Source organism: Octopus bimaculoides, chromosome 13 (assembly GCF_001194135.2).
Source record: "Octopus bimaculoides isolate UCB-OBI-ISO-001 chromosome 13, ASM119413v2, whole genome shotgun sequence".
NCBI lineage: Eukaryota > Metazoa > Mollusca > Cephalopoda > Octopoda > Octopodidae > Octopus > Octopus bimaculoides.
In genome coordinates, this window is record NC_068993.1 from 63232534 (window position 1) to 63243646 (window position 11113).

General features: G+C 33.5%; 1 protein-coding gene across 1 annotated transcript in view; it reads left to right on the forward strand.

The window, feature by feature from the left end:
- LOC106867778 (post-GPI attachment to proteins factor 2-like) overlaps positions 1 to 8956 on the forward strand; it is a 99855-nt gene extending 90899 nt beyond the window's left edge. Inside the window, exons 4-5 of the mRNA XM_052972556.1 lie at positions 156 to 264; positions 3944 to 8956. Coding sequence (XP_052828516.1) covers positions 156 to 264; positions 3944 to 4116 — 282 coding nt within the window. The 3' untranslated portion in view covers positions 4117 to 8956. The remainder of the gene's footprint in view (positions 1 to 155; positions 265 to 3943) is intronic.
- The last annotated feature ends 2157 nt before the right edge of the window (positions 8957 to 11113 follow it).

The window sequence follows — 11113 nt, forward strand, 5'->3', positions numbered from 1 at the left end:
ATATATATATATATATATATATATAAAATATATATACACACACACACTCATACATGTGTGTGTGTATACATATGTATATATATGTAGGTATGTACAGTGCTTGTAAACTGTTTTAACCAAATATAACCTGTTTTTTTAATTCTTCTTCCTTTCAGGATGAGAAATCTTTCAAGTGGAAAGTGCTGATGTTTTGCAGTATAATGGTTGCTACTGCTGGTCTCTTGTTTTTCTTTGTGAAGCACCGTTTTCACTGCGAACCTTTAGGTAAAAAATATGCTTTCTCTCTCTCTCTCTCTCTCTCTCTCTCTCTCTCTCTCTCCTTTCTGTTATTTAATCAATCTTTCTGCTTCATTTTGCTTTTTCTCTTATTCTCTTATTATGCAATTTTTAATATATATATTCTGAATTTTATTACTTTTCACTCTTTGTTTGACTTTTTATAATTTGTTAGCCTATCTTTTTCGGTTTTATTTTTCTTGTGGGTGTGGGGGTGAGGTGGGGTGAATTGATTTTATTTCATTCATTGTGTTAATTTTTTTGCTTCTTTCTGTCTTTATTTCTTTCCTTTTCTCTCTCTTATTTTATGTGATTGTATGTGTGTACATACGTTTGTGTATTTATATATACACACACACACATGCACACACTTACTTGCCATTGCTCAATCTACAAACAAGCATATCTTCGTATCCTATTGTCCATAGTTTATCCCATTGAGCTTGATTGAACTTTGAACAAAACTAGTTTTCTGTGTCACTTCTGCTCTTGTTGCTCTCTGCTTTATAAGCTTTACATTCAAATCCTGCTTGGGAACATACCTTTTATTTCTCTCATGGGTCAAAATGAAGGAATAACCAGTTTTCTCTTTCTTTGTCACTTACTTTCTGGCATCAATAATCTCAACACCAACAACAGTTTTCTTCAAAACCTAGATCATCATCATCATCATCATCATCATCATCATCATCATCATCATCACCAACACCACCATCACCATCACCATCATCATCATTATAAGGGTGGTGAGCTGGCAGAACCATTTCCACGCCAGGCAAAATGCTTAAACAGCATTTCATCTGTCTTTACGTTCTGAGTTCAAATTCCGCCAAGTTTGACTTTTCCTTTCATCTTTTCAGGGTCAATAAATTAAGTACCAATGAAACACTGGGGTCGATGTAATCGGCTGGTCCCCTTCCCCCCCAAATTTCAGGCCCTGTGCCTTTACTAGAAAGGATTATTTGCCGGGTAAAATGCTTAGCAGTATTTTGTCTGTCTTCACGTTCTGAGTTCAAATTCTGCTGAGATCGGCTTTGCCTTTCATCCTTTCGGAGTCAATGAAATAAGTACCAGTTATATACTGGGGTCGATGTAATCGACTAACCCCCACCCCTCAAATTTCAGGTATTATTATTATTATTATTATTATTATTGCAAGTTGGCAGCATCATCAGTACATCAGACAAAATGTTTGGTCTGTCACTTGACGTAACACCACCACCACCATGACCACCACCACGACCATGGCCCTTGGCTGCTTTTAGCAGAGTCAACTCTGCTGTAAAATATCCAAAGTTGATATCCAGTAAGAGACAATACTTCCCCTTACTGTAACAAACCATGTTGTCCTCCTCCTCCTCTACCTCCACCTGTCTTGGAGACTCTACAAAAAAAAAAAAAAACCCATGGCCACTGCCTTTTCTCTGCTTAAACCATAAAAAAAAAAAATTAGAAAGAAAGGTCCAGTGTTCAAATCCTGTTATTGATGTTTTTCTTTATCACTCTTCTTTGTTTCTACTTTTGATTCTCTTTTTCTGTCTGTCTATCTCTTGCTCTGCCTGTGTGCGTGCATGTGTATATGTGTGTGTATACATATATATATATAAAACAAGCTTGTTAGCTGCTAATTACAATGGATTATTTAGTTTCTTTATAGCTAGAATATATCTATTTTAATTATATATATATATATATAATGTATGTATAAATAATTTTTTAATTTAATTTCATTCTATTTCCCTTTTTTATTGTTTTACTTTTAACAAGCAATTTATTTGGTTAAATTTTATTTCATAGTATTGAACTAGTTTCATAGATATTGATCTCAGCCTGTCCTTTTCCTTGTACATTGTTTGAAGATGTTATTTACGAGATGTCCACTAAATCTTTATTAGGCTTGTTTTGCATGTGATGTCATGTTCATGATGAGATGTTGATTGAGAAACAAAATATCCAGTTGTCTACATTTATGGTTTTTGTTTGAATGTCCTTTTTGGAATTAATGCTTTGTTACTGATACTATTTTGTAGCTATAAGTTATCATTATTTGTTTAATCTGATGTAATTACTTGTAGTTAATAAGCTGGTGTATTCCCAGCTAGTGTTTATATGTTTTGCGCTGTTGACACTGCTGGACTGAACAGTACTGCCCAGGTGTCAAAACCATAGTGCTATCTGTTTGGCAACTGCTGATGGGAATACACTTTTGTTATGTTTGATTATGAATTATTTATTGCTTAGTCTCATTCTTCTGGCCTTCATTCTTGTAGATTCGTAGTTTGTAGGAATCACATTGGCTTTGTTTGGTTTTCTTCATAATCTAATTAGGCTTAGACAATGCATGGGTATTGGAGTCTAGCTTTTGGAGATTCTGTGATGCATATATATCTAGGTATGGGCATGAGATACCTATATTTAATGACAGGTAAGTCAAGCAGTAACAGGAAATTGAGACATCTTGGCACAACCATTTTGGTGTCACTGACTTAAAACTGAATTATCTAATATCAGACGTTTTTATGTTTTTTTTTCTCTCCCACTGCCCCCTCCCTTCTCTCTCCCCCTTCCCCCTCTCCCTCTGCCCCCTTCCTTCTCTCTCCCTCTCTTTATGTGTATAAGCACATTTCCCCTTCATCGTGTATGAGGAAATGGAAGGTGTTTATGTCAGCGGTGTTCAGTGAAGAAACTGTGAGGCCTTTCCCTCTCTCTCTCTCACTCTTTCCTGTCTGTATGTCTATGTTTCTGTTCATGTGTGTGTGTGTGTTTTGGCTTCCAGTGCCAAAAAGTACTGTTGCCAAACCAGGCTGAATCTCCAATCAGCTGTGTCAAATTATCAGCATCCAAACAACCATTTCCAATCATTCTGGTGCCAAGAGATTCAGGAACTGTGAACAAAGATCAAAGAAGACATGGCCAGACATGGTGAAAGCTGATCTGTGTATTGAGTCCTACACAAAGGTAATAATGAAGGAATGCACCATGTATTGAGATATTGTGTTGGAGAAGATCTGTCCAACCCAAAAGAAGTGGACATAGGCACAGAATGTGGCTGTGTAGTTGAAGAACTTGCTTTACTACCTCTGGTTTTTGGTATTGTTTCATTGTATGGCAGCTTGGGCAAGTGTCTCCTTTACTCTAGCCTCAAGCTGACCAAAGCTTTCTGAGTGAATTTGGTAGACGGAAACTGTGAGGAAACCCATTGTATGTACATATTTGTGTGCGTGCATGCATTTGTGTGTGTGTGTTTGTCTCGACACCTTCTCCTATCACCTGGCAACTAGTGTTGGTTCATTTACACCTCTGTAACTTAACAGTTCAGCAAAAGAGACTGATAGAATAATTACAGAAGACAAGTACTTTGCGTTGACTTGTTCAACTAAACACTTCAAGGCAATGCTCCAACATGGCTGCAATCCAATGACTAAAAGAAGTAAAAGATAAAAGATAAAATTATTATTGATGATGATGATGATGATGATGATATCTTCCATTGAAATGCAGAATCTATCCCTATTTCTTCCCCTACCACCACCACCACCACCACCACCACTCTACCTCCACTCTACCTCCACTCTATTTCCCATACACCTCCACATGCGATTCAATCAATCTATATTTCACTCAATTGATCACTCACTCACTTTGTTTCTCTCTTTCTCTGTTTCAGCCTTCAGTTGGTTCTCTCTGTGTGAGTATGTGATTGCCTACACCAATATGGGCTTCCATATGACTGCCGCTTATGATTTCCGAAACGTCACATTCTATGCGTGTACGCCAGCCGTCTACAGTACACTGCCCATCAATGGAATGCTTGTAAACAACAACAAAAAACAACGATAACACTCGTCATGTATTCACTTCAATATCAACATCAAAATACAAAACTGTCAAAGGTCTGGGGATGGGATGGGGGCACAGGCAACTTGGAATCTTGCTAAGGGATGCTTGTGGGGTTTTTTTTTGTGGGGGTATGTGTGTGTGATTCTGTGTGTTTGTAGTTTGTTTTTTCTTTATTAATTTTACCATGTTTTTTCTTCTTCTTTCTCCACAAGATTCTAAATGAAAGTTCAGTTTCACTCTTTTATACACAATTAATACAAACACGTATTTGCACACACACACATTCAGTTCTTCTAACCCATGAAACCAAACAAATATATATATATATATGTTTGTACACACACCTATTCAAAGACACAGAGCTGCTATTTATAATTTTGTTCTAAACTCATTTTCTTTTCTTTTTTTTTTTTTTTTTATACCCCACAACAAATACCCAAAGCAAGAAAAAAAAATGCTTATTTAAACTATCCAAAAGCATTTCTGTACAAAACAAGTTTGTGTCTTATTGGGCAATGTTTTCTTTGAAAATATATATCTATCTCATCATAGATATATCTCACCATGGATATATCCGTCTTAGAAGGGCACAACCAAAGATATTCTATGCAAGTTGTATTATTTTTGAATGTCTGAAATAACAGCTTTTTTCCTAAATTTCATTACAGAATTTTCATACAAAACATTTTGCAGCTAATTGATTACAGTGATGCTGGCAACAACAACAACAGCAATAATAATAATAATAATAATGATAGTGATAATAATAATAATGATAGCATGTGTTTTAGTGAAATTACCAAATGGATGTGGTATTTAAGTGAAGCTTCAGTTTGTAGGTTGTTACTTAGAGTTTTATTGTTCAGTAATCTATCCTACAGCCTGTGTTATTCTTACAAATTATACACTTGTTAGGTGACAGGTTACCAAATATTAAACTCAAGAGTAGCACAAGAGTAAAGCTACAGATTCATGTGTTTTATATATATATATATATATATATACACACATAGACAGATAGACATACATATACATATATACAAGTATACACTGCATCAATACTTATGATATCCAGTTGCTTTCTCAGTTAATATCTTCTGTAGACATAATCAGAAACCTTATTGCAAGGTGTTTGACAATTGGTTTCCAAGTTGGCACCTTCATATCGCATCACTGGCTCTTACGCTGTGACTTTCATTAAAATCCTTCAACTCTTCTCTGTCCCTTATTTTATGGAAGCTAAATAAAAGGCCACTTACTAATTAATCATTAAATCCTGATGTTCATAAAATATATTGGTTGCCTCATGATTGCATAACAGGTGAATATAATAATTAACTTTAGTCCCCTGTTGTTGTTCTTCCCTAAAATAGATGAGCTCCTTAGATGCTTACAGCTGTGAAATCCTGTTTGAAACTAGATCCCTTGTAGTTGAGCTTCCACACAGAGTACCAAGGATTCTTGTGCTGCTACTAAGAGTTACAACATACACAGCACCTCTCACCAGATTAATTTCAATATTAACTGTGTCAGCTGTCTCTCTAGACCTCAAACACTGTTCTAGGTTGCTGACATCTTGTAAATTTTTGGGGCACAGTTGCTTAGTTGCACTAAGTCTAGTTTCACTTACTTTAATAAAGCCACTTTTAAATTTATTTCATTAGTTATGAGCAGAATTGACAGTAAAATGGAATGTGACATATCCTAACTGTCACGCTGTATAAATAGTCGCTGCATGACAGCATCGATACAGTATGGTTCTTATCCAAATTAAATTATAAGTATATCTGAGACAGTCGTCTCTGTTAATCTCAGACATTTGATTCTCTGTACCAATAGAAGCTCAGTACCAAGATAGCTTTATGCCAAGCATGAACCATAGTAGATTGGTGCCCAGTTACTCTGTGCCAAACGCATACATTAACAGCAAAAATTATTGTTACTTATTGCTTATGTATGTATGGATGTATGCATGGATGGATGTTCTCATGTTGGTAGAAATTATAAACAATTGTGAATGTAACTTTGCTATGTAGGTAGTTATATTCACATAGAATGGGAAGTTGTATGTGAATGGGCAATTTTGACTTTTAGTTATGAGGGTATTCAAGGAACTAACTCGAGCTGTTATCTGAATATTTACTTAATTGTTGAAGTTAGTCTTCACAATACTAGAATGCTGCTTACCAACTGCCGTCATCAAAATAATCATCATCATAGTCATATTTAGAAGATGATGGAATTTTTGTTTGTAAAATTGCACATATATTCACATTTCCATGGTGAATTTATTATTAGAATGTGAATGTATTCATGAGCTGAGAAACTTGCCCAAGGAGATCACAGGTTGTATACATAGCAATTCATTTGACAGGAAGATGATGAATGTCTTGTCATTCTGTGACCGTTTCGTAACAGCTTTATCTGGATGTATAAAATTATGTATAGTAATTACATCTATACTCAGAAACATGTATATATGTATTTACTGCATATATTACATCAGTTATATATAATATAATAGATATATTTATATATAATACTTACACATAAACACACAAACATTAAGATAAAATAATGATGTCATATTCTGAGCAACTATACATACAGGTCTGTGTGTATGTACATACATACTTATATGTATGTATGCTCATTTACACAAACACACACACACACACACACACACACACACACAAACCCACTTGAGTGTGAACAAGGAGGAAAAAAGCACTCAATACTGCAAGTAAAGTATTATTTAGTATATTTACTGGAAGCTGCACCTTCACAAATTATTGATTTTTATGTTTCTGATCTTTAAACAATTGCTATCTACGGACCAAAGGAAACGGTATATATTTTACCTGTAGAATGCAGGAAATATTTGAATGTCATATATGTTCTGGCTGGATTCAGAAAAAGCGGTTTGATTTCTTTAGTTAATAAAAGTAACTGTTAGCTGAAAATTCATTCCAAGAAGAGAGAGTGAAGTTGGATAACAAAAACAAACGGGTGTGTATAAAGGCATGAGTATAAATGAAAATATGAATCGTAAGCTAGAATTAAAAGTATACACAAGAGAAAAATGTAAATTCAGAGCTAAAATTATGTGAAGTGTGCAAGGGAAATAACTTAGAAATTTAAAGGAAAGAATTTTCAAGAATTCTCCTGCAAGTGGAGATTAGGAAAATATAACATAGATGGTATTGAGATCCAACAATTTCCTACAATTTTAAAATTTTCATGGTATTATTTATTTGGGGGATTGCACCATGCACATAAGTAGTTATTACTCCATTATAAACCTCCCAAATATATAATACTAAAATTGTTTAGAAACTATTGAAGCTTCTTGCCCTCATCTGCATTTTCTAGAAATTATTCCTTATTAATATTAAGTTGTTTTTTTTTCCTTTCAATTTTTAAGTTGCTTGCATCATACAGTTTTAATTTCTCTTTTCCCCTTCCTTCCTTTTTTACCATAAATTATAAATTAGCTCTTCCTAAATATGGTTCTTTAGGTCCTGCTAGACAAAATATATCTTTTCAAACTAACAATTGTGGATTAAATCATGTCCAGAAAATTCACCATAGTCACTTTTGCTGTGGAAAAATTTGCCATAGGAAATTTTGCCATAAGAGATGCAGATAATTAGACTGCAAACTAGAGAACTCATTTTAAAGAAATTACCTTTCTCTAATTGGTAGGTTAGTTGATGAAGTTGTCATTTTAAGAAAACAGCTATTTTTGTCTCATTTTGCAATTTTTTTCTTATGGCAAATTTTCCTACACCAAAAATGTTTACAGCGAAGTTTCCTATAACAAAATGTTTTATTAAGTCTAAAATTTATCTTTGAGTACTGTATTCTTTACTCTAAAAATGTTCCAGAGTTTGACAAGTTCAAAAACAAAACATAACTTCTTTTTGAACTTGTCATCCTCTGCACTATCTTTATTCATATATATTAATAATTCATAATTATAGATATTCCCAGCATTACAGAAACATCAAGTTCCAGGAAATCTTGCCATAATAAGGAATTACATTACCCAAAATAGAAACAAGTTTCACGTTATGGAATTATTCAAAAGCTTTCAGGAACGCAATGTTTTTATAATGCAAGGATGCTTATAATATTTTCAATTATACATCTGCAATTCTACACACCTACTTATTATTTTCTGAATATATATATATATTTACTTCACACCCGCCTTCCATAAGCACTCCAGTTTCATTTGCTAATTAATGAGATCCTAACATTTTTCTGCATCCAATCAAAAGCTTATCGTCATCATCATAACATTAAACTATTTAAAACCTGTTATTATTAAATATGTATTTCATCATTTTCCTTTGTTTTGTTTATGACGAAGCCTAAAATATTAGAAATGAGATACTTAGAATATTGATTTGTGGAGTTTTGGCTTCCAGTATACTATATGTATATATATGTATATGTATGTATATATATATATGTATGTATATATCATGTAATATGTTTCTATGTAGACTCACACACACGTATAATTTGTCAAGGAAGAATATGACACATTTAACAATAACTTTCTAGAATAATACAAATATCCCCGATCCAACTCTGCCCATGTCTCTCTTTCCCCACCCCCATGAAAAAATAAGGAAAAATATTAATTATTTGCCAACTGTGGTGTTTTGATTTTATTCTCTTAATCGTATAAAATTGAAGCCCATCATTTGCCATGAAATTTACAGAATCGAGAGACATATGACCAACGCCTACCAAAGAAATGAATATATTATTTTGTAATTTTACGAAATATCAAAAAAAAAAAAAAAAAAAAGCAAAAAAAAATGAAATTTCCCAGTTAACTCCCTTTATTGGCCCTCTCACCTCGTATTTCTTTTTTTTTTTATTCCACAAGTTCTTTCTAATGGAACATAAAATAAGAATAACACTGGTTAAAAATGAAAATAGATGCTCTATTTTTTACAATTTCAGAGTATGGGCATTGTTTTAATCAACATGTGTAAATATATGTGGTGATTGGTGTACCTCTATTTCTATATTTCCATTATTACTCGAAAAAGTTATTTTGCTTTGTTTTTTTTTTTTTCTTTAAGTATTATAAATGTGCATGTGTGTTTATGTGCACATGCACACAAACATACATATATATGCATGCACGCACATGTTCACACGATGGGTATGCCTGCCTGTATGTAACATACACTTACATGCAGAAAACCTGTAACTGGTAGTATTCATGTGTGTGTGTGTGTAATATATAATACATACATGTGTGTGTGTGTATGTATATATATATATATAATCAGACTGGAGCCTGGTGTTGCCATCCGGTTTCACCAGTCCTCAGTCAAATCGTCCAACCCATGCTAGCATGGAAAGCGGACGTTAAACGATGATGATGATATATATATATATACACACACACACACACACACACATATAATACATATGTATATAATAGATAATTATGTATAATATATAAGTAGTATAGTTTTCATGAAGCATTGTTTCATATATATATATATATATATATATATATATAAATGTTTTAATTATTAAAACAATTTTTTTTAAAGCCAAAACCATGAAAATAAAAAAATTAAAAGCATACGTTAATGGTTCGTAGTACTAACCATTGATCTGTATTAATTTTTTATAAAAACATATTTAAGACATATATATATATATATATATATATATATATATATATGACTCTGAATTAATGTTTTCTAAGTTACAATGGGAAATCTTATTTAGTTTTCACTCATCATCCTCTTTGTAGGGCACTCACCCTTCACATCAACGCACATCTGTCATAATACAAGGCCTAACCCAACCAATTCTGACCAGAAACTCAGAAAAAAAAAGTGAAGAATTTACTCTCTGCCCCTTACTGCTCCACAAAAAAATCCTTACCATATTTTTGCATCATCAACAAACAATAATCCCGTCCCCAAAACCTTCCCAAAGAGAATTCTAATGAAAAATGGGGTGGGGGATATAGATTTGACTGGAAGAAAGAGATTATAAAAACATCTTTTGACATAACTCAACGAAAGCAATTTGGCAAACATTATAGAAGAAAGGAACCATAGATGAATTTAATATGGGCCAGCCATCTTATATGACATGGTTTCAATCTCTGTATGAAGCCATTTCACTTCATTTGATTTCTTTTGATTTAATTTCATCCTACAAATGACTTTTGAGAAAGGCATGATCCTCACAACATATCCATTTATTTTCTTTCTGTAAAATCTGTGGCACTTTGTGTCTCTAAGCAAAAGAAACACAGTCTGTAGATCTGTGGGAGTTTATGCAGCTGCACTGTCATCACTTCATTTAGTTCCTCATTTTGGTTAATCATTGTTTGTAAAGGCAAAATAAACAATTCTGGAATGAGGAATATTCTTGAAACAACAACAAACAGAACAAGACAAAGCAGCAAAACTGACTACTTCATCCACATCAACACCATTGTATTTCTTTGTTCTCTCTCTCTCTCTCTCTCTCTCTCTCTCTCTCTCTCTCTCTCTCTCTCTCTCTCTCTCTCTCTCTCTCTCTCTCTCTCTCTCTCTCTCTCTCTCTCTCTCTCTCTCTTTCTCTCTTTCTCTCTCTCTCTCTCTCTCTTTCTCACACACTAATACCTGTGTGTGTGTAATAAATACAAGCATGTAGTTAAATAGTTTACTTCCCAACCATATGGTTTTGGATTCAATCCCACAATATGGCACCCTAGTTTAGTGTCTTCAGTTGTAGCCTCAAGTTCACATGTACTATGTGAGTGGAATTTGCTTGACAGAAACCAATAAAACACACACACACATATATGCAGACACACATATGTAAAGGAAACAATGACTGGGAAGGACAACAAAAATTTTACAGAAAGAGGGGAAAATATAAAACAAGGGAATGCAAACCTGCTCTACCCCACATCAGTTGTCAACCAAATATATATATATATATATATATATATATATATATA